Source organism: Mustela nivalis (assembly GCF_964662115.1).
Source record: "Mustela nivalis genome assembly, contig: HAP1_SCAFFOLD_2036, whole genome shotgun sequence".
Classification (NCBI taxonomy): Eukaryota; Metazoa; Chordata; class Mammalia; order Carnivora; family Mustelidae; genus Mustela; species Mustela nivalis.
In genome coordinates, this window is record NW_028134628.1 from 16,833 (window position 1) to 42,080 (window position 25,248).

Consider the following 25,248-nt stretch of genomic DNA (forward strand, 5'->3'; position numbering starts at 1 on the left):
ATTTAAAATTAAATTTATACATAGGTATTATGGCACTATAAAAATTAGAATACGTGTAAACATTGACATTAAACTTAGCAGCAATATATCAAAGTAATGTCTGTCTAGATCTCTACGTTCATATGGAGTAATAACAATTGGAAAATACCAAGAAGTTATCAATTAACATGACTGAAGTATTCATGAAAACTTGGTTGGTTGGGTGCTGTTTAGAAAGCTTGTATTTATCAAAACCACAATGAGATATCACCTCACACCAGTAAGAATGGCTAAAATCAACAAGTCAGGAAATGACAGATGCTGGCGAGGATGTGGAGAAAGGAGAACCCTCCTACACTGTTGGTGGGAATGCAAGGTGGTGCAGCCACTCTGGAAAACAGCATGGAGGTTCCTCAGAATGTTGAAAATAGAACTGCCCTATGACCCAGCAATTGCACTATTGGGTATTTACCCTAAAGATACAAATGTAGTGATCCAAAGGGGCACATGCACCCGAATGTTTATAGCAGCAATGTCCACAATAGCCAAACTATGGAAAGAACCTAGATGTCCATCAACAGATGAATGGATCAAGAAGATGTGGTATATATACACAATGGAATACTATGCAGCCATCAAAAGAAATGAAATCTTGCCATTTGCGACAACATGGATGGAACTAGAGCGTATCATGCTTAGCGAAATAAGTCAAGCAGAGAAAGACAACTATCATATGATCTCCCTGATATGAGGAAGTGGTGATGCAACATGGGGGCTTAAGTGGGTAGGAGAAGAATAAATGAAACAAGATGGGATTGGGAGGGAGACAAACCATAAGTGACTCTTAATCTCACAAAACAAACTGAGGGTTGCTGGGGGGAGGGGGTTTGGGAGAAGGGGGTGGGATTATGGACATTGGGGAGGGTATGTGCTTTGGTGAGTGCTGTGAAGTGTGTAAACCTGGTGATTCACAGACCTGTACCCCTGGGGATAAAAATATATGTTTATAAAAAATAAAAAATTAAAAAAAATGCAGAAATGTAAGCAACCAATTGAAAAGTGTCTCCCAAAAAAAAAAAAAAGAAAGCTTGTATTTGGGCAGCCTGGAGCATGTAAAACCCATAATGCTGATTTCCACATAAAAAATCTGCTTAAAAGTTAATTAGCTGCTGAGAAACATAGCTTAAAATATTATATAAACTTTCATTACACACATGGTCCAGAAATATTTTCCTTTATTAAAGATTTTTGCATATCATACATTTAATAGGAAACAATTAAAATGTTGTGTAAACATCCAGTAAATAAATTTTTACTATTTATCTTTCAGATGCTATACTTTTGCTTCAGAAACTCTGAGTACTCTCTGTATGCTTTCGTTAAGTCGTCACAATCTGTATGTCTTTCAAAAGTAGATTCTAAAGAGGTGGCCTCACCAGGTAAGCCTAATTCAAATTCAGTAGCAGCTGAAAAGAAAAAGAATTACAGTCTTTATCTATAATAATTCATTTTTAATTAAAAGTCACTAAAAAAACAAAGTTGAAGCCTAATGAGTGTTATGAAGAATGAAAAATGTCTAATACAACTACAATATAAAATACAAGATCACTTTTATTTTTATTTTCTCCTGCGTACTTTTTTTCATAATTTTTTCAGCATAACAGTATTTATTTTTTTAAAAAGATTTTATTTATTTATTTGACAGAGAGAAATCACAAGTAGGCAGAGAAGCAGGCAGAGAGAGAGAGAGGAGGAAGCAGGCTCCTTGCTGAGCAGAGAGCCCGATGCGGGACTCAATCCCAGGACCCTGAGATCATGACCTGAGCCGAAGTTCCCAGCTTAACCTACTGAGCCACCCAAGGCGCCCAAGTATTCATTGTTTTTGCACCACATCCAGTGCTCCATGCAATCTGTGCCCTCTCCAATACCCACCACCTGGTTCCCCCAACCTCCCAACCCCAACCCTTCAAAACCCTCGGATAGTTTTTCAAAGTCCATAGTCTATCATGGTTCACCTCCCCTCCCAATTTCCCTCAACTCTCTTCTCCTCTCCATCTCCCCTTGTCCTCCATGCTATTTGTTATGCTCCACAAATAAGTGAAACCATATGATAATTGACTCTCTCTGCTTGACTTATTTCACTCAGCATAATCTCTTCCAGTCCCGTCCATGTTGCTACAAAAGTTGGGTATTCATCTTTTCTGATGGAGGCATAATACTGCATAGTGTATATGGACCACATCTTCTTTATCCATTCTTCCGTTGAAAGGCATCTTGGTTCTTTCCACAGTTTGGCGACCGTGGCCATTGCTGCTAGAAACATTGGTGCACAGATGGCCCTTCTTTTCACGACATCTGTATCTTTGGGGTAAATACCCAGCAGTGCAATTGCAGGGTCATTTTTTAATTGCAGGGTTATTTTTAATTTGAGGAATCTCCACACTGTTCTCCAAAATGACTGCACCAACTTGCATTCCCACCAGCAGTGTAGGAGGGTTCCCCTTTCTCCACATCCCCTCCAACACATGTTGTTTCCTCTCTAGTTAATTTTGGCCATTCTAACTGGTGTAAGGTGGTATCTCAATGTGGTTTTAATTTGAATCTCCCTGATGGCTAGTGATGATGAACATTTTTTCATGTGTCTGATAGTGATTTGTATGTCTTCATTGCAGAAGTGTCTGTTCATATCTTCTGCCCATTTTTTCATATGATTGTTTTGTGTGTGTTGAGTTTGAGTTCTTTATAGATCCTGGATATCAACTTTTTGTCTGTACGTTCATTTGCAAATATGTTCTTCCATTCCGAGAACCCTGTTTTGTTGAGTGTTTCCTTTGCTGTGCAGAATCTTTTGATCTTGACGAAGTCCCAAAACTTCATCTCCACTTTTGTTTCCTTTGCCCTTGGAGACTTATCTTGAAAGAAGTTTCTGTGGCTGATATCGAAGAGGTTTCTGCGTATGTTCTCCTCTAGGAATTCTGATGTATTCCTGTCTCACGTTGGGGTCTTTTATCCTTTTTAAGTTTATTTTTGTGTACGGTGTAAGAGAATGGTCGAGTTTCATTCTTCTACATATTGCTTCCCAGGTTCCCCAGCACCATTTATTGAAGAGACTGTCTTCTTCCCACTGGATACTTTTTCATTCTTTGTCGAAGATTATTTGACCAAAGAATTGAGGGTCCATATCTGGGCTCTCTACTCTGTTCCACTGGTCTATGTGTCTGTTTTTATGCCAGTACCATGCTGTCTTGGTGATCACAGCTTTGTAGTAAAGCTTGAAATCAGGTAATGTGATGCCCCCAGTTTTATTTTTGTTTTTCAACATTTCCTTAGCGATTCAGGGTCTTTTCTGATTCCATACAAATTTTCGGATTATTTGCTCCAGCTCTTTGAAAAATACTGGTGGAATTTTGATCGGAATGGCATTACAAGTATAGATTGGTCTAGGCAGTATAGACATTTTAACAATGTTTATTCTTCTGATCCAAGAGCATGGAATGGTCTTCCATCTTTTTATGTCTTCTTCGAGTTCTTTCAGGAGTCTTCTGTAGTTCCTCGAGTACAGATCCTTTACCTCTTTGCTTAGGTTTATTCCCAGGTATCTTATGGTTCTTGGTGCTATAGTAAATGGAATCGATTCTCTAATTTTTCTTCCTGTATTTTCATTGTTAGTGTATAAGAAAGCCACTGATTTCTGTACATTGACTTTGTATCCTGCCACATTGCTGAATTGTTGTATGAGTTCAAGTAGTTTGGGGGTGGTGCCTTTTGGGTGTTCCATATAAAGAGTCTTGTCATTTGCAAAGAGAGAGAGAGTTTGACTTCTTCATTGCCAATTTGGATGCATTTTTTTTTCTCTTTCTTGTCCGATTGCTGTTGCTAGGACTTCTAATACTATGTTGAACATGAGAGGTGAGAGTGGGCATCCTTGTTGTGTTCCTGATCTCAAAGGGAAGGCTGCAAGCTTTTTCCCATTGAGGATGATATTTGCTGTGGGTCTTTCATAGGTAGATTTGATGAAGTTCAGGAATGTTCCCTCTATCCCTATACTTTGAAGCATTTTAATCAGGAACGGATGCTGGATTTTGTCAAATGCTTTTTCTGCATCAATTGGGAGGACCTTGTGGTTCTTCTCTTTTCTCTTATTAATTTGTTCTATCACATTGATTGATTTGAGAATGTTGAACCATCCTTGTAGCCGAGGTATGAGTCCCACCTGGTCATGGTGGATAATCTTTTTAATGTGCTGTTGGATCCTTGTTGAGAATGTTGTTGAGAAATTCTCCTTTTTGGTAGGGTCTTTGCCTGGTTTGGGGATCAAGGTAATGCTGGCTTCATAGAAAGAGTCTGGAAATTTCCCTTCTGCTTCAATTTTTTCAAACAGCTTCAGAAGAATAGGTGTTATTTCTTCTTTGAAAGTTTGGTAGAATTCCCCAGGGAATCTGTCAGGTCCTGGGATCTTGTTTTTTGGGAGGTTTTTGATCACTGCTTCAATCTCATTACTAGATATTGGTCTGTTCAGGTTCTCAATTTCTTCCTGGTTCAATTTTGGGAGTTTATATTTTTCTAGGAATGCATCCATTTCATCTAGGTTGCTTAGGTTATTGGCATATAACTGTTGCTAATAACTTCTGAAGATTGTTTCCACTTTCTTGGTATTCATTGTGATCTCTCCCTTTTCATTCATAATTTTATGAATTTGAGCTTTCTCTCTTTTATTTTGGATTACTGTGGCCAGTGGTTTATTGATCTTATTGACTCTTTCAAAAAAACAGCTTCTAGTTTCATTGATACTTTCTACTGCATCTCTGGTTTCTACCTCAGTGATTTTAGCTCTAATCTTGATGATTTCCCTTCTTTTGTGTGGAGTTGGTTTAATTTGTTGTTGATTCTCCAGTTCTTTGAGGTGTAGAGACAGCTGCTGTGTTCTGGATTTTTCAATTTTTTTGAGGGAGGCTTGGATGGCTATGTATTTCCCCCTTAGGACCTCCTTTGCTGTATCCCATAGGTTTTGGAGTGAAGTGTCTTCATTCTCATTGGTTTCCATGAATTGTTTCAGTTCTTCTTTGATCTCCTAGTTGATCCAAGCATTCTTAAGCAAGGTGGTCTTTAGCTTCCAGGTGTTTGAGTTCCTTCAGAACTTTTCCTTGTGATTGAGCTCCAGTTTCAAAGCATTGTGATCTGAGAATGTTCAGGGAATCATCTCAGTCTTTTGGTATCGGTTGAATCCTGATTTGTGACCCAGTATGTGGTTTATTCTGGAGAAGGTTCCATGTGCACTTGAGAAGAATGTGTATTCTGTTGTTTTAGGGTGGAATGTTTTGTATATATCTATGAGGTCTATCTGGTCCAATGTGTCATTCAATGCTCTTTTTTCTTTAATGATTTTCCACTTTGATGATCTATTTCTGAGAGAGGCATGTTAAGATCTCCTACGATTAGTGTATTCATATCAATGACTATCTTGATTAACAGTTTTCTTATGTAATTGGCTGCTCTCGTGTTGGGGACATAGATATTTCCAATTGTTAGATCATCTTGGTGGATACTCCATTTAGAATGATGTAGTGTCCCTCTGTATCTCTGACTACAGTCTTTAGTTTAAAATCTAATTTGTCTTATATGAGAATCACTACCCCGGCCTTCTTTTGAGGCCCATTGGCATGTAAGATGCCTCTCCATCCCTTCATTTTCAGTCTGGGTGTATCTTTAGGTTCAAAATGGGTCTCTTGTAGACAACATATGGATGGGTCCTGTTGTTTTATCCAATCTGCAACCCTGTGTCATTTTATGGGTGCATTTAGGCCATTCACATTGAGAGTGATTATTCATAGATACATTTTTATTGACATTGTGTTACCTTTGAAGCCTTTCTTTCTGTAGATTGTCTCTATATTTCTGTTCAATGCTATTCTTAGGTTCATTCTGCTTTTACAGAACCCCCTTAATATTTCCTGCAGTGTTGGCTTGGTGGTTGCATAGTCTTTTAAGACTTGCCGGTCTTGGAAACTCTTTATCTCTCCATCCATTTTGAATGTCACTCTTGCTGGATAAAGTATACTTGGCTGCATGTTCTTCTCACTTAGTGCCCTGAATATATCTTTCCAGCCCTTTCTGGCTTGCCAGGTCTCTGTGGACAGGTCTGACGTTTTCTGATGGGCTTTCCTTTGTACGTAAGGAGCCTTTTTGACCTAGCGGCTTTCTAGAGATTATATCTACATTTATGATTCCTCTATTTGACTATCAGGTGCCTTGATGTTTTTCTGGAATCTATAGTCGGGTAGAGACCGTTCAGCCTCTAGTACATGAATGCTGGTTCCATTAGCATGATTGGGAAAATTTTGATGAAGAACTTGTTCCACTATATCTTCCAGAATTCTTTCTTTCTCCTCCCCTTCAGGGATTCCAATAATTCTGACATTGAAATGTTTCATGGCATCCTTTATTTCCCTGATTCTGTTTTCATAGCTTCTAAGCTGTTTGTTCCAGGCTTCCTCCTGACTCTTTCTCTAAGTTTGTCCTCCAGATCACTAATTCTGTCTTCTGTCTCAGTTACCCTAGCTTTAGAGAGAATTTAGATTAGATTGGAACTCATTGAGAGCATTGTGAAGCTCATTCCTTGTAGCTTTCAGCTCTTCCCTAACATTGAAAACATGATCTCTCTTTGCTTTCAATTCAGCCCTAATCGGTTCCATTTGATCATTCATGGCTTTCTCCAACCTAACTATGCCTGGATAATTGTTAGCCTGAATTCTCTTTCTGACATATTGTCTATGTTGATAGCTGTTAGCTCTATTGCAAAAGGCTCATCCTCTGTATTTTTCTTCTGTTGGGCATTCCTCCTCCTAGTCATCTTGGTGAGAGATGGCTGAATGGATGTAGCTGGATGTATCGACCATGGTGCAGTCAAGGTGCACCCGGGAACGCTTCTGAGCAATCAGGATTCCCCACCCAAATGAGAGAAAAAAGAAAAGAAAAGAAAAGAAAGAGAGAGAAAGAGAGATAGGGAAGAAAGGGAAGATAAAAGAGAAGGTTCAGCCCAAATGGGCCCCAAGGTAAGATTGATGAAGTATACAAACAAAAACAGATAAACAAAAAGACTGCCCACTAGCGTCTTCTGCTCCGGTAGAGATCCAGATGTGTATAATTCTGATATAGGCTGATTTTGTGGGTGATTGGAGTTCTTTGGAAGGTAATCAGCTCACTTTAGGATACAGGTTGAAAGGGCGCCTACTCCTACTTCCCAGCCATCCTGCTTACCTCATTCATCTATTCTTATCTCTGTGGTCAAGTATGGCAGGGCCCATTGGATTTTTATGGTCACGACCAGCAGAAAAGTCTCCTGTCTTTAGGAAGAGAGGGGAACCTTCCAGACCAACAAGCCACCTGATTGCTTCTACAAGATCACTTTTAAATATATTTTGCTCATGGTTGCCCACTGAGGTAATAGCTATTGTGGATAAATATCAGAGCTTCTGTTTTTCTCATTACAAGATGATAACAGAGCAGATCATATAGGACAGACTGAAAAATCAAGCAGGCAAGTTTCAGCGTTGAACATAAGAACTCACAGAAGGAAAATCCTAGTTTTCTATCAATATTGTCTGCTTTTTGGTGGAGGGGATATGTAAGCTGATACCTGAAGGACAGGGAAGAAGCATGTAGGTAGAGGGAAGATGCATATACAAAGAATGTACACAGAGAGTGAGAAAGAACACTTGTGGAACTGCAAGTAGTTGATGCTGAAGAGGTGGGAGAGCAAAGCCGCAGAGTAGGGTAAATGTTAGAAATAGAGAAGGCTGAAAAATCTGGCAAGAACCAAACTGATTTGGGTGTTTTTATTCCATGTATGGAGGTTGGAATTTTACCCAATGGCAAATGATAAATCAATGACAAAATCAATGACTGAAGATTTAAATGTCACCTGTCAAGTGACAGCTATTTGAACTATAATTGCTTAACTATTACCTAAGACAAGACTTCTTTTTTTGGGGGGGGAGGATGTTTATATCATTAGCAGAAACAAGGATTTGAGAAAGCCCACATATTTAGGTTTACAGTTCCAGAGGGATGGCCAAAGTGAAGGAAGATTACAGCTTGAAATAACAGATAAATAGGCATTTGGAGATTTTTTTTAAGTCTGAAACAATGACTAAATGAGGAATAAATATATATCTCATTATGTTTATGTTTTACATTTTATTAGATATATATTAAAAATTTTAACATAGTACCATTATCCAAACAATAGAAAACAATGCCATTTAGTATTCATAGTTTACTTCAGAAATCAATGACCACCTTAATTCAGAAATTTGGCAACATACCTTCCTTTGCTGCTCTAGTTAGAGTTTCGTCAAACTCCTGCAGCGCCTGAAATTAGTCAAATATTATTTATAATGTTCAAGTTAAACAAGAGACTTTACTGTAGGAATTATATATATCTTATGAAATGTGAACTTAAAATAACACTATTATGTCCTCCATGTTGTTATGCTCCACAAATAAGTGAAACCATATGATAATGGACTCTCAAGAGGAAAAGGGAGTTGAGGGAAATTGGAAGGGGAGATGAACCATGAGAGACTATGGACTCTGAAAAACAATGACAGTTTTGAAGGGGCTGGGGGTGGTAGGTTGGGGGAGCCAGGTGGTGGGTATTATGGAGGGCATGGATTGCATGGAGCACTGGGTATGGTGAATAAACAATGAATTCTGTTACACTGAAAAGAAATTAATTAAAAAAAATTTAATATAAAAAAAACCACTACTAGAGACTAAGTTAGGGATTGCTTAAATAGAAAGATAATCACATAAATAAAATAAACCCCTACGTTTTTTAATCTTAGGTAACAGAAGAAATACAGGTAATGCTATTTAGATAAATCTGATAAAAAGTACAATTAATACTGGTCTATTAAATATACAAAATTTCTGGAAGTGGAGGAATATGGCAGAGGCGTAGGGGACCATAGTTTTGTCCAGTCCCTGGAATTCAGCTAGAGTTTTCAAATCATTCTGAACACCTGTGAACTCAACCTGAGATCTAAGAAAAGAACTGTTATAATTCTACAAATAGAAAAGTGACCATGTTCTGCAAGGTAGGAGGTGTGGCATGGAGAAGTGAATCCAAGGTGATACATGGGAAGATAAACTGTTGGTGGGGTGGGGTGCATAAACCGCTTATCAGAAAGTGATATAGCAGTGGCATGCAAACTGAAACTTTTATAAGTCTAATCTGATGAGAGACATCCCTGTTTGAAAAGCACTCAGGTGGAGAAGTAGGTCGGAATCCTTGGTAGAACTGCCTGATCTCAGGATCCCTGGGGTCACAGAAAGAATGGGGTGCCTGAGTATGGGAGAGTTCCCAGGTGTTTTAGCAGGGAAGCCAGATGCAATCAAAGAGCAGAGGAGGGGGCTTTCAGCTCAGTGTTGCCATTAACCACAAACCACATCCCGTTGGGTAACTGCTCTTAGGGTAAGGGCCCAACACACAGAAAAGCCAGGGCAAGACCTCCCTCCCTTCCCCTGTAGGAGCAGCATGAAGGCTTGCCACAGGAGACTGAAAAAGTTTGGAAACTCCAAAGGGGGTAGCATGGCTGAGATAAAAATGTTCAAAGGTTGAGCATGCAGAGAGTGAATACAGAAATCAGGGAGACAAGAGTGATTGACAGATTTTCTGTGAGGGCACCCTGAAGAGTGGAGTGTGCCCACTTTCAGCTCTAGGGCTGGACACTGGGAGGCTCACATTTTCATTCTAATCCTCTCAAGTGGTGTGGAAAACCATCAGAGAACAAAAGCCACAAAGAGGAATCAGGAAGCCCTTACTTAGCCTGCCCCCTGGCAAGGGCAGTGCAATACCACCAGGGTGAAGACCTCCAAGAATCAGCTAAAGTTCAAAGGCTCCTCCCCCAGAAAATCAGCAAGAACTTAGCGCTAGGATCAACTTTAACCAATCATAGAGAACTCCAAAACTCTAGTGCTGGGGGAAAATACTATATAGGACTCATGGCTCCTTAATCTTTCTAGTTTAATTTTCTTTTTTTTTTTTTCCATTTCAACTAATTTCTCATTTTATCAACTCGGGTTTTTAAATTTTTTTATTTCAATTTTTATAGTTACATTCTATCCTTTCATAGTGTTTAACTTTATTTTTGATTATATATATTTTTTTCTTTCTTTACAATTTTGGGATGTAGTTTCCTCCAGCAAACAGACTAAAATATACACAGAATCTAGTGTATTGTTCTGTTCTCATCACCTGATTATATTCTCTCTCTTTTTTAATTTTTATTTTATTTATTTATTTATTTTGGTTTCTGGTCTCTTCTGATTGGTAAAATTTTATTTCTCTGGGGTTGTTGTTATTTTAGTATTTTGTTCTCTCATTTTCTGTTCTTCTCTAGACAGAATGACTAGATGGAAAAACTCACCTGAAATAAGAGAACAGGAGGTACTACTGACTGTCAGGGACCTAATCAGTATGGATATAAGTAAGATGACAGAATTAGAACATGGAATAACAACTATGAAAATACTAGCTGGGCTTGAACAAAGCACAAAAGACACTGGAGAATCCCTTTCTGCAGAAATAAAAGAACAAAAATATTACCAAGCTGAAATCAAAAGGTTATTAAGGAGATGCAATAAAAAAAATGGAGGCTCTGCCTCCAGAAACAGTATGGAGTTTCCTCAAGAAGTTAAAAATATGACCCAGTAATTGTACTGCAAGGTATTTACCCCAAAGATGCAAACATACTGATCTGAAGGGGCACCTGGACACCAATGTTTATAGAAGCAATCTCCACAATAGCTAAACTGTGGAAAGAACCCAAATGTCCATCAACAGAGGAATGGATAAAGAAGATGTGGTGTATATATAAATACAATGGAATATTACAAAGCCATCAAAAAGGATGAGCTCTTACAATTTACATTGATGTAGATGGAAATGTAGGTCACTATACTGAGAGAAATAAGTCAATAACAGAAAGACAATTATCTTATTGTTTCATACATATGGGGAATATAAGAAACAGTGCATAGAATCATAAGGGAAGGGAGGGAACACTAAATAGAAGAAATCAAAGAGGGAGACAAATCATGAGAGTCTCAACTATAGGAAAATAAAACAGATGTTTGCTGAAGAGGAGGTAGGATGGGGTAGGTAATTGGGTGATGGGCATGAAAGAGGGCAGGTGATGTGTAAAGCACTGGGTATTATATACAACTGATGGTTAACTGAACATTATATCTGAAACTGATATATCATGTATCAGCTAACTGAATAGAAATTTTAAAAATTCATCACATACATAATGGGTAATGGTGAAATAAAACACTTCTTATCTTTTATAGACTTACTGAGCTATAATTAACTAATAAATATTAACTATTTCAAATTTAAAAAATTGGAGGCTCTAACGGGTAGGATAAACGAAACAGAAAGAACTAGTGAGATAGAAAACAAAATGATGAAGAATAAAGAAGTTGATAAAAAAAAGATAGATAAACAATTACTGGATCACGAGGGGAGAATTCAAGAAATAAGTGACACCATAAACCAAAACAATATTAGAATAACTGGGATCCCAGAAGAGGAGGAAAGGAGGTGTGGCAGAAGGTATATCAGAGAAATTATAGCAGAGAACCTCCATAATCCAGGGAAGGAAAAAGGCATTCAAATCCAGGAGGCACAGAGAACCCCCTTCAACATCAATAAGAATAGGCCAACACTTCGACATATAGTAGTGAAGCTTGCAAATTTCAGAGACAAAGAGAAAATCCAGAAAGCAGCTCAGGACATGCCAGAAAAGACTGGCAAGGTATAGTCAGGGTGCTAAACCAGAACAATATGCAGCCAAGAATACTTTATTCAGCAAGGTTCTCATTCAAAATAGAAGGAAAGATAAAGAGTTGCCAGGACAAACAGAAACTAAAAAAACTGTGACCACCAAACCAGCCCTGCAAGAAATAGTAATGGGGATCCTTTAAGCAAAGCGAGAGCCTCAAAGTGAGATACACTAGAAAGGAAACAATCTACAGAAACAATGACATTACAGGTAATACAATGGCAACTCAATTCATATCTTTCGATAATACCCTGAAAATTAATGGGCCACATTCCCCAATCAAAAGACATAGGGTATCAGATTGGATAAAAAAAGCAAGACCCATCAATATGCTATCTGCGAGAGATTCATTTTAGACCCAAGGACACCTCCAGATTGAAAGCGAGGGGGTGGAAAACAATTTACCATGCTAGTTGACATCAAAAGCAAGCCAGGGTGGCAATCCTTCTATCAGATAAATTAGATTTTAAGCCGAAGGACATCATAAGAGATTTGGAAAGACACTATCATAATTAAAGGATCTCTCCAAAAAGAAGATCTAACGATTGTCAAGAGTTTTTGCTCCTAACATAGGAGCAGCCAATTACATAAGCCAACTAATAACAAAATTAAAGAAACACATCGAGCATTATTCAATAAATAGGGGACTTCTACACCTCACTCACTGCAATGGACAGGTCATCTAAGCAGAAGATAAACAAGGACACAAGGGGTTTGAATGACACATTGGACCAGATGGACTTCACAGATAAATTCAGAGCACTCTATCCCAAAGCCACAGAATACATATTCTCCAGTGCACAGGGAACTTTCTTTAGTAGAGATCACATATTGGGTCACAAATCAGGTCTCAACCAGTACCAAAAGTTTGGGATCATTCCCTGCATATTTCCAGAACACAGTCGCTTCAAGCTTGACTCAATCACAAGAGGAAATTTGGGAAGAACTCAAATACACAGAGGTTAAAGTGCATCCGACTAAAGAATGAATGGGTCAACCAGGAAGTTAAAGAACAAGTAAAAGAATTCATGGAACAAAGGAATTTGAAAACACAACCATTCAAAATCTTTGGGATGCAGCCAAGGAAGTCCTGACGAGGGAAGTATAGAGCAATACAAGCCTTCTCAAGAAATAAGAAAGGTCATAAATATACAACCTAACCTTCCCCCTAAAGGACCTGGAGAAACAACAGCAAAGAAAGCCTAAATCCCGCAGGAGAGGCGAATTAATAATAACCAGAGCAGAAATCAATGAAAAAGAAACGGAAAGTACAGTAGAACACAGCAACACTAGGAGCTGGCTCTTTGAAAGAATAGGATCAATAAACCCCTGCCCAGACTTTTCAAAAAGAAAAGAGAAAGTACCCAAATTAACAAAATCACAAATGAAAGAAGAGAGATCACAACCAACACCAAGGAAACACAATTTTGAGAACGTATAATGAACAACTATTTGCCAACAAATTAGGCAATCTGGAAGAAAGAGTAACAGAAAAACCTGAACAGACCCATAACCAGCAAGGAAACTGAAGCAGTCATCAAAAATCTCCCAACAAAGAAAACTCCAGGGACAGATGGCTTCCCTGGAGAGTTCGACCAAACATTTAAAGAGGAATGAACACCTATTCTTCTGAAGCTGTCTCAAAAAATAAAAATGGACAGAAAACTTCTAAACTCTATGAGGCCAGCATTACCTTGATCCCAAAACCACACAAAGACCCCACCAAAAATGAGAATTACAAACCAATACTGCTGATGAACACAGATGCAAAAATTCTCACCAAGATACTAGCCAACAGGATCCAACAGTACATTAAAAGGATTATTCACCATGAATAAGTGGGATTTGTTCCTGGTCTGCAAGGGTGGTTCAACATCCACAACTCAATCAATGTGACACAATATGTTAATAAAAGAAAGAACAAGAACCATATGATACTCTCAATAGTGGCAGAAAAACCACGTGACAAAGTACAGCATCCCTTCTTGATTAAAACTCTTCATGGTGCAGGGATAGAGGGAACATACCTCAACATCATAAAGCCATCTACAAATAGCCCACAGCGAGTATTGTTTTTCAATGGGGAAAAACTGAGAGCTTCACTCCTAAGGTCAGGAACACGGCATAAATGGCTACTCTCACCACTGTTGTTCAGCATAGTACTAGAGGCCCTAGCCTCAGCAATCATACAACAAAAAGAAATAAAGGCATCTGGATCAGCAAGAAGTCAAACTCTCACTCTTTGCAGATGATGTGATACTCTATGTAGAAAACCCAAAAGACTCCACCCTAAAATTGTTAGAAGTCCTACAGGAATTCAGCAAAGTGGCAGGATATAAAATTAATGCACAGAAATCAGTTATATTTCTATACACCAACAATGAGATAGAAGAAAGAGAAATTAAGCAGTCAAAGCCATTTACAATTGCACCAAAAACCATTAAGATACCTAGGAATAAACCCAACCAAAGAGGCAAGGGATCGGTACTTGCCTCTTCGATAAACTATCAAACACTCACGAGAGAAACCAAGGAAGACACAAAGAAATGGAAAAACCTTCCATGCTCATGGATTGGAAGAACAAATTCTGTTAAAATGTCTATGCTTCCCAGAGCAATCTATACGTTCAACACAATCCCTATCAGAATACCATCAGCATTTTTTTCAGAACTGGTACAAATAATCCTAAGATTTGTATGGAACCAGGAAACACATCAAATAGCCAAAGGAATGTCAAAAAAGGAAACCAAAGCTGGTGGCATCACAATTCCGGACTTCAAGCTCTATGACAAAGCTGTCATCATCAAGACAGTATGGTATAGGCACAAAAACAGACACACAGGTCAATGGAACAGAATAGAGAGCCCAGAAATGGACCCTCAACTCTATGGTCAACTAATCTGTGACAAAGCAGGAAAGAATGTCCAATGGAACAAAAGACAGTCATTCCAACAAATGGTGTTGGGAAAACTGGACAACCACAAGTAGAAGAATGAAACTGGACCATCTTCTTACACCACACACAAAAATAAGATTCAAAATGAATGTAAGACCTACATGTGAGACAGGAGTTGGGGTAAATTGGAAGGGGAGGTGAATCATGAGAGACTATGGACTCTGAAAAACAATCTGAGGGGTTTGAAGTGGCGGGGATGTGGGAGGTTGGGGTAACAGGTGTTGGGTATTATAGAGGGCACGGATTGCATGGAGCACTGGGTGTGGTGGAAAAAATAATGAATACTGTTTTTCTGAAAATAAATAAATTGAAAAAATTAAAAAAAAAATCCTAAAAGAGAACACAGGTTGTATTCTCTCTGACTCTGGCCAAAGCAACTTCTTGCTACAAACATCTCCAAAGGCAAGGGAAACAAAGACTTCATCAAGATAAAAAGGTTTTGCATAGCAAAGGAAGCACCTGACAACATAAAAAGATGACGTACAGAATGGAAAATGATATTTGCAATTGAACATATTAGATAAGGGGCTAGTATCCAAAATCCATAAAGAACTTATCAAACTCAACACCCGAAAAACAAACAATCCAGTCAAGAAATTGGTAGAAGAAATGAACAGACATTTCTCCAAAGAAGACACACAAATGGGCAACAGACATGAAAAAATGCTCAACATCACTTGGCATCAGGGAAATTAATACAAATTAAAAGCACAATGAGATATTATCTCACACCTGTCAGAATGGCTAAAATGAACAAGTCAGGAAACAACAGATGTTGTCAAGCATGCAGAGAAAGCAGAAACCGCTTACACTGTTGGTAGGAATATAAGCTGATACAGCCACTCTGGAAAACAGTATGGTGGATCCTCAAAGAGCTGAAAATAGAGATACCCAACGACACAGCAATTGCACTACTATGGGTTGATCTCAAAGATATAAATATATTGATCCAAAGGGGCACCTGAACACCAATGTTTATGCCAGCAATTTTATTTATTTATTTATTTATTTATTTATTTGAGACAAAATGAGAGATAGAGAGCATGAGTTGGGGAAGAGGCAGAGGGGGAGGAAGTAGCAGACTCCCCACTTAGCAGACAGCCTGAAGTGGGGCTCTATCCCAGGACCAAGGAATCATGAGCTAAGCTGAAGGCAGTCACTTAACCAGGTAAGACACCCAGGCACCGCTTGGTACCCTACATTAGACCACATCTTGGGCATTCAGAGAGAGGATACCTTTCATGTGTAAGAAAATTCTAAATGGGAATACTTATAATATACAGCTGACTCTTGACCAACATGGGTTTGAATGGTGCAGGTCTACTTACACATGGACTTTTTTTGATACTGTATTTTAGTGTATTTTCTCTTATGTTTTTCTCATTAACATTTTTTCTCTAGCTTTATTGTGAGAATATAGTATATAATATATGTAATGTACAAAACCTGTGTTAATGAACTATTTATGTTATAAGTAAGGCTTCCAGTCACCAGTAGGCTATTAGTAGTTTAGTTTTTTAGATTCCATGCAGAAGCGAAATCATATGGTATAGGCCTTTCTCTGCATTATTTCACTTAGCATAATACTAGGTCTATCAATGTTGTCACAAATGGCAAGATCCCATTCTTTTTTATAGCTGAATATATATATATATATATATATCACATCTTCTTTATTCATCTATTCATCTATTGATGGACACTGAGGTTGCTTCCATACTTTGGTTATTGTAAATAATGTTTCAAAAGACATAGGGGTGCATATAACTTTTCAAATTAGTGTTTTCATTTTCTTTGGGTAAATACCCAGTAGTGGAATTACTGAATTGTACTGCATTTCTATTTTTAATTTTTTGAGGAATCATAACATTTTTTGACAATACCATTCTATTCAGGCCTTATAAAATTAATAATCTGACAATATTACTAGACAGCCTTTTAAAACTAATAACTCAATACCACTTGATGGGAAAAACTTTTATTGAAGCAATTTTATAATACCATTAATCAATACTATGTAAAATATAAAATATTTTTATATGACATGACAAGGAATTACCAATGTAATGTTACTATCTTTTCCCCCATAATTTCCTAAATATTTACTTCTGTGACCTTTATTTCCTGGAGAGAACTGTGTTTAGATGTAGAAATAGCTTGAAGTCCACTAATAAGGAGAACGCATTTGCAATTTTATTTATACTTTTCCATTTATCAAAAAATTAGGAGGGTAAGAAAATCATACACAGAAAAACAATGTTCAATGTATCAGCAAATTTTAATTCAAAGAATTATTAACTAGAAGGATTTTCTCATAACTGTTAGTTTTCAAACTATGGCTCATAGAAATCTTAGGGTCCAATGGGACATAGCAGGATTGAGGGACAAGGAAGTCTATAGGTGTAGTCTCCTTTCTCCTTTAGCTAAACAGGTCTACTTGTCTCTGTTTTATATAATACAGTTTAATGCAAAATGGTTCACCTGCCCTTCCAATTTCCCTCAACTCCCTTCTCCTCTCCATCTCCCCTTGTCCTCCATGCTATTTGTTATGCTCCACAAATAAGTGAAACCATATGATAATTGACTCTCTCTGCTTGACTTATTTCACTCAGCATAATCTCTTCCAGTCCCGTCCATGTTGCTACAAAAGTTGGGTATTCATCCTTCTGATGGAGGCATAATACTCCATAGTGTATATGGACCATGTGTTCCTTATCCATTCGTCCATTGAAGGGCATCTTGGTTCTTTCCACAGTTTGGCGACCGTAGCCATTGCTGCTATAAACATTGGGGTGCAGATGGCCCTTCTTTTCACTATATCTCTATCTTTAAGGTAAATACCCAGACTATGGACTCTGAAAATCAATCTGATGGTTTTGAAGGGGCGGGGGGTCGGAGGTTGGGGGAACCAGGTGGTGGGTATTAGAGAGGGCACAGATTTCGTGGAGCATTGGGTGTGGTGCAAAAACAATGAATACTGTTATGCTGAAAATAAATATATTTTTTTTTAAAGCTAAGTTCTATTCTTTGGGAAAAAAATTTTTCCCCAGGGCACCTGGGTTGCTCAGTGGTTTAAGCTGCTGCCTTCAGCTCAGGTCATGATCTCAGGGCCCTGGGATTGAGTTCTGCATTGGGCTCTCTGCTCGGCAGGGGGTGTGCTTCCCTTCCTCTCTCTCTGCCTGCCTCTGTGCCTACTTGTGATCTCTCTCTGTCAAATAAATAAATAAAATCTTTAAAAAAAAAATTTTCCCCCAGCAGTATAAAAGTCACTAACTTAGTCAAAGTCCCTAATTTTACATAAGAGACAAAAAGGCTTCAGAAAGATTGTAGTTTGCCTGAGGTCAAAAAACCACCTCATTGCAAGCCAGGCATGTGTTTTAGTTCTTACTGAGCCTAGTGTTTTATGAGAGTTCTTTTCTCATATTCAGGAAAAATACATGCATTTTTAACTAGAACTCAAAGAAAATGAATACATAAACCTTTGTCATGTGGTTCAATAAAGTTAAAGCATTAGGCAGAAAACAGCTTTCTAACCATAATTTTTTACAGTCATGAACAGAAATAAAGGAAGGAAGTTACCTTAACTCCTATTAGTAACAGTCAATATATTCAATTTATAAGCATAAATTTTTTTAAAGATTTTTATTTTTTTTTTTTTAATTTATTTATTTATTTATTTATTTATTTATTTAATTTATTGTTTATTTTCAGCATAACAGTATTCATTATTTTTCACCACACCCAGTGCTCCATGCAATTCGTGCCCTTTATAATACCCACCACCTAGTACCCCAAACTCCCACCCCCCACCCCTTCAAAATCCTCAGATTGTTTTTCAGAGTCCATAGTCTCTCATGGTTCACCTCCCCTTCCAATTTTTATTTGACACACAGAGAGAGAAATCACAAGTAGGCAGAGAGGCAGGCAGAGAGAGAGGAAGAAGCAGGCTCCCTGCTGATCAGCGAGCCCAGTGTGGGACTCAATCCCAGGACCTCAGGATCATGATCTCAGGATCATGACCTGAGTCGAAGGCAGAGGATTAACCCACTGAGACACCCAGGTGCCCTATAAGCACAATTTTTTTTAACTTGAAGGGACACAGAACTTGAAGAAGAAAATCTTTAATTGAATGAAAGAACCTGAAACTGAGGAAATTCTTCCTTGAAAGAATTATTCATTTCCTTCAAATAAAACTTGGTTTATCAAAATCAATCAACAAATGAGTTACCTATGTTGTGAGTTATTTATAGCAAAATTTAAAACACTGAACAGATTTCTCTTTGCCATCTAGCTTCTCCATTAGTTCATATGTACAAAAGACACGATTAACTTTAATTATAAATTAAATCCACTCAGAAATTATAGGTAAACCTTCATTTCCATGTGAGAACACTTCTTTACCTTCTTCATGACAGGAAAGGAGATTTACCTAGTGGGTGAATTTGGGAGAAGGCACTAAGCAATGCTATGTGCTTCCAAATCTCTTCTTTGTAAAACTATGCCTGCCATAGTAACATGAATTGAGGTCTGCTTTCATCTTTGTGGGATGGGCATCAAACATCTGTTCCTTCCATTTACAACTCTGTGTGGAAGTGCCTAATTTGAAATAAAGTATTAGGAAGTTCGCTGTGGCTACATACCTAAGACAGATCCTCCAAGTTGTTACTATGTATTCAAGTCACTAAGCTTGTCTCCAGCTGCCTGACTCCTGTGTTCTCAACTCAGAAAAAGAAGAGCAATGTCATCTGCCACCTACTCCACAATAGTTCCAACAAGAAAAATGATCAGACAATACTTAGAAATGGTTTCTTCTTCCTTGACTTTATACCTAACATTCATTATTCAAAGCAACATACGTTAAAGAGGGAAAAAAGCTGAAAAGAACAATTTAAGAAATAATCAGAAAGTAAGACAAAATGAGGAGATAGAGGAATATGTTCCAAATGAAAGAACAATACAATGCTTCAGAAAAATAACTAATGAAACAGAGATAACTAATATCCCTGATAAAGAGTTCAAAGAAATGGTCATAAAAATGCTCAGCAAACTTTGGAGAATGGATGGATTCAGTGAGAATCTCAACAAAGAGAAAATATAATGAAGAACCAATCAGAGCTGAAAAATACAATAACTGAAAAGAAAAAATACACCAGAGGGAATCAACAGCAGATTAAAAGCTGCAGATGAACAGATCAGTGATCTACGGGACAGGGCAGCAGAAGCCATCCAAGCCAAAAAACAAAAAGACAAGAAAATTTTTAAAATGAGGACAGGTTAAGGGACCTCCTAGGATCAAGCCCCACACCAGGCCCCATGCTCAGGGAGTCTGCTTCTCCCTCTTTCTGTGGCCCTCCCCTCCCATCTGTGTTCTCTCTTGCTTGCTCTCAAAAATAGATTAAAAGAAAGAAAGAAGAAAGAAAGACAAGGCCATAACTAGAAATAAGAAAATTATGAAAGAGTTTTCTTAGTAAACGCAAACATACAATAAAAGTAATAGATCAGTTTTATAAAGTCGGTATGAATGTTAAAAGACAAAAGTAGTAACAACAATTGTATCTACAGTAATTAGTTCAGAGATACACAAAATAAAAAGATGTAAACTAAGACATCAAATACATAAAACAAGGTGGGGTGGAAAAATGTAGTGTTTTTAAAATGTGTTTGAACTTAAGTAACCATCAACTTAAAGACTTCTATATGCATGGGATGTTATATATGAACTTCATTGTGATCACTAAAGAAAGTCCTCAAATTAGGAGGGATGAGAGCAAGACAATAAGTAAACCAAATGAAAAAACAAGATTGAGGCCTCACTTACCATGAGCCTATGCTACTTTTGTCTACATTAGTAAGACCATGAATATACTTTCAAAACCATAAACCTATGTACATTGATTGAAATGGATATTTTAATAACAATGATACACAATGGAAACCAGCTGCTACTTAAAGACTCCCTATTATTCCCATCTTAGTCATCAGTCATTCAAGTGATGCCAAGGTAGATATTTGTGAACTTCATTTTTAAAATTCCAGTTGTGGGGCACCTGGGTGGCTCAGTCAGTTAAGGATCTGATCTTGACTTTGGTTCAGGTCATGATCTCGGGATTGTTGAGACTGAGCCCTGCATCAGGCTCTGCACTGAGTATGCAGCCTGCTTACACTCTGCACCTCACCCCCCACTGCCAGCTTGCATGTACTCTCTCTCACCCTCTCTATCTCTCTAAAAAAAAAGAGAGAGAGAGAGAAGAAGAATCCTGTATCTGTTTGATTTGATTTAGCGATTTAGAAAATGCTCTACCAATTGCTCAGCAGGACATTTTGTAAAAATTGAAATAGAAGTGTTATAAGTTTTAAAAAATGCTCCAAGTAACACAACAATTAAGGATGTACTCTCAGGTGAGAAAATGACAGCAATTACAACTGAAAAAGAAAAATTAATCTCTTATTTTATTTTATTTTATTCATAAAAAGGACTTATCATAGGCTCTTTTAAATAATAAATATCCATATGTGATTATGTGTTTGGATTCTTATTGTTCACTTATACATAGGGGTGGGAATAATGGGTAATAGCAAACTTTACAATTGTTATGAACCATTGCCAACCAGGAAATTAATCAAAGCATCTAAGTATAAATTTCATTAGTGAGCAATAAAAGTTACTTTCTAAAATCGAATTTAGATGTAGGTTTTTAAGAAATTTCAAATGTGTCCATTTTGGGGTGCCTGGGTAACTTAGTCAAGTGTCTGACTCTTGTTTTTGGCTCACGTTATGATCTTAGAATTGTAAGACTGGGCCCCATGGAGGGTTCCACACTCAGCAGGAAGTCTGCTTGAGAATCTCACACTCTCTCCCCCTCTTGTACACTCTCTCTCAAAAATAAATAAAATCTTGAAAAAAAATAAAATGTCAGTTTAGTTATATTTATTGATAAAGGTTATAATAGGTATCTCTTGAAAGTAAGAGTTCCAGGATCTAAGAAAAAAATCAAAATTTCTGTCTCATTTCTTTATTAGCACAAATAATTATGACTTTTACTTAGTGTGTATTAGTTAGCTAAACAACTCAGAATTTTACCAAATTAAAAACAAAAATTATATCAGGAATCTGAAACCCAAGGAAAAAAAGGAAAAATAATATAACTAACCTTGGTGATGTAAGTATCGATGTCATTACTTGAACGCCTTGAGTTTGAGGTACCAATCACCATGTTTTCTCTTAGAGAAAAATCTCTATTGAATAGCGAGCTATTATTATTAACATTTATGCCATAAGGCAGATATGGGGCTGGCCTCATATTGACCGCACTAGTCCTGTTCAGATAACAAAACACAATGCTTAGTATTTCATTTCTCCCCGAATCAGTCCTAAATTACTTGCATTTTTTAAGTTTCCATAATAGTAAACAGAATGTGCCATTAAATAGTGTTTTAACATGGTAAATGTGACAGAGAAGACCCACTATGTAAAATTATAGGTTTAAAACTGTTCTAAAGAAGTACATATATTTCTAGGGTTCCTAACTAACAAGTAATTCAAATTAAGGAGGGAGAGAAATGGCTATCAGTGATGTTCATGGACTAACAGGTTATACCTGCTGCCTTCTGGAATGGTTGTACTTAAAAGATTCTTGGGGATGCCATGATACATACTTATACTTAGTAAACAAGTTTAGAGCTGCAAAAATAAACAATCCTGGGGGTCTGGGTGGCTCGGTCAGTTAACCATCTGCCTTCAACTCAGGTCAGGACCCCACAGTCCTTGAATTGAGCCCCACACTGGGCTCCCTGCTTGAGGGAGCTGCTTCTCCCTCACCCTCTGCCTGTTGCTCCCCTCTGCTTGTGCTCACTTGCTCTCTCTCTGTCAAATAAATATGTAAAATATTTAAAGGAAAATAAAAATTTTAAAAATCCCTCAAAGACATTTTTCAAGCATTGGCTTTCACCACTCTTGTACATTTCACACATTACCTCAGAGAGATTGAGCATTTGGCACTGAGGAAAAATTTAGATGAACAATTGCTAGAGGACAAGTAGATGGCAGGGTTGTGATCAGAAAGAACTGAAACAGCTCCAGAGGCAATTAGGTTATAACACAGATACCAAGGTACTGGGGGTGGAATCTACCATTTCCATCTTGACATTTTGGGTTAAAGATGTACTCTTCCAAAAATAAACTAACATTGATAAATAATTATTAATAAACTCATTTCTATTTAGGGTAATTCTGACAATTTTGTAATAATATGCTGTCTAAATTATAAACCTTCCAACAATTAGTTTAAAGACTAGGAGATCAGATTAACTGAAAATATGCAACGGAAAAAAATAAAATCATTTAAAACCAAAAAAAAAAAAAAGAGAGAGAGAGAGAGAGAGAGAGAGAGAAATTCAAACTGACTTGGACAAGCATTTCGACAATAAGTTCATTTACAAACATCATTTTTCAAAATTATACTATCTAGTTGGCTTTCACTTACTACTGATCTCATTAACATGGCTCCATAAAAAGTATGGTTTAGAGGCAAATTAATAAGCTAACTCTACTTTCTATGATTGTTTAACTTACTTGTTCAGTTCATTTGTCAATGACATTCGATGTGTTACTTCTTCTTGGTAGAGGTGCTTGTATAAGTCCAATTCTGTTTGAGTAGCATCTTGAGAATTTTTCATTTTGGATAATTCAAATTCCAGCTCTTTAATTCTGAGTTCCATTTGACGTCTTCCTGAAGCATAATTTTTTTCTCTTACCTGTGCTAAGCTTTCTTGAAATGCTACTTGCATCTAAAGCAAATCAAAAGCATAGTTTTAAAATTGTTACAACCTGGGTAATTACAGTATATTTCTTTCTTTTAGTTTTGTGTCAATGATTCAGAGAGAAATTTTTAAAGTGAAAAAAAAAAGCTGAAATGTAAAATATTTATCACTAATGTGAACCTGAATTAAATGTGAATAATGTTCATTCTTACATTAGAGCTCATGCAATCTGATAATTCAAAGAATAATAAAATCATTTAAATTTTTAAAAAGTGAACAATACAACTTAAGAATAAGAGAGGTACCTGGAGTGCCTGGCTGACTCAGTCATCTGAGTGCCTGACGCTTGGTTTCTGCTAGTGTTCTCAGGGTCCTGGGATAAAGCCCTGTGTCCTACTCAGCATGAAATATGCCTGGAATTTTCTCTCTACCTGTCCATCCCCCACTCCTGCTTTCCAAATAAGTAAATAAGATAATTAATATTTTAAAAAAAGGAATAATCCAAGTATGGTACCATTTCTTCTTTTATGTAGGAATGCCCAGAATGGAGCCCAAACAAGCAACTGACTGAGCCACCCATGTACCACATGATCAAAATTTTTAAAGCACAGTTTTTTCTTTTCCTCTCAATCGCCTTGTTTTATACTAACTGGTCTTAAAAAATAAAATGACTTTCTACTGTGAATCATTCTGAAAGATCAATTAGTGTGAATAATAATGAAAACTAAAAATTTTAAAGGGAAGGAACAAATGCTTCCAGAAATTTACCAAATTGCTATAAAGGAAGTAGAGGAAAACTCTACACTGCATATAACCAAAATGTAATTTGCAGTTAAATGAATTAAAACATTTTATAGACAAATAAATTAACCTCTAAAAATAGATCAACTTCTTTTAATTTTTCTGCTACGTTCAATCTTGTAGTTTCTTCAAAATCCCGTTTATATTGTTCCATTTCACTATATTTTAACATGTTGACTTCTACACAACTTCTGAGCTTTACTACTTCTTGTTCCAACTTCTTTTTATTCTTTTCTAGCTCTTCACATTTTGTTTGTATTTCTTTCATAGATGATAATTCCTTAAAAAGAACCTGGTTTCTTGCTGTAAGATCATCCACCTGCATGAATAAAATAATACAGTTTGGAAGTAAAGTGAAAAGAGTCTAATGCAAAACTAAGAGCCCAAAATTTTTTCAAAGATTTTAAATATCTGCACCAAATATGGGGCTTGAACTCACACCCCCAAGATCAAGAGTCACATACATTACTGACTGCTCCGGGCAGGTGCTCAAATCTTAAAATAAGTTCATTTTCAACAAAACATTATCTATATTGTAGTACAGTCTTGGAATGCAGAACCTCAAATAACTCAGAAAATGAACAAAATTCAAACCACTAAGAGTTGCTAAAATCGATCTCTGCTGTCATCCTCTTTGCCACACATTTCTATTTAATTGTTATACTTTTATTTTTCTGATTGTTTCAGATTTTTCCTCCATAAGATAACTGTAAGTCACGTCTTAGTAGAAAGTCTCTTAACCCTTCCCTCATCTTAATGCCCCATAATATTTTTAAAAATTTTATATCTGTATTTGAGAGGGAGAGAGAGCAAGACAGCAAGAGCACAAGAGCAGGGAGAGGGAGAAACAGACTCCCCACTGATCAGGAAGCCAAGCATGTGGCTCAATCCCAGCATCCCAGG

The 25,248-nt window shown here is 37.2% G+C and overlaps 1 protein-coding gene across 1 annotated transcript; it reads right to left on the minus strand.

Moving 5' to 3' along the window:
* Nucleotides 1-1,207: 1,207 nt before the first annotated feature.
* Nucleotides 1,208-24,533, minus strand: LOC309858219 (ankyrin repeat domain-containing protein 26-like). Its single transcript, XM_082750892.1, has 5 exons — nucleotides 24,416-24,533; nucleotides 23,357-23,571; nucleotides 21,936-22,101; nucleotides 8,304-8,349; nucleotides 1,208-1,445 (listed from the first exon to the last, which is right to left on the minus strand). The coding sequence occupies exons 1-5, from the start codon at nucleotides 24,515-24,517 to the stop codon at nucleotides 1,306-1,308; spliced, it is 669 nt and encodes a 222-aa protein (XP_082607018.1). The 5' UTR covers nucleotides 24,518-24,533; the 3' UTR covers nucleotides 1,208-1,305.
* Between the last annotated feature and the right edge of the window lie 715 nt (nucleotides 24,534-25,248).

Excerpts from the sequence above, each read along its gene's own strand:
- LOC309858219 (XM_082750892.1), bottom strand. The coding sequence starts at position 24,517 with ATGTTAAAATATAGTGAAATGGAACAATATAAACGGGATTTTGAAGAA. Across the intron at positions 23,572-24,415 it reads AAGTTGATCTATTTTTAGAG|ATGCAAGTAGCATTTCAAGA; the intron begins GTTAATTTATTT and ends GATTTGCTTTAG. Across the intron at positions 1,446-8,303 it reads AACTAGAGCAGCAAAGGAAG|CTGCTACTGAATTTGAATTA; the intron begins GTATGTTGCCAA and ends TTTTCTTTTCAG.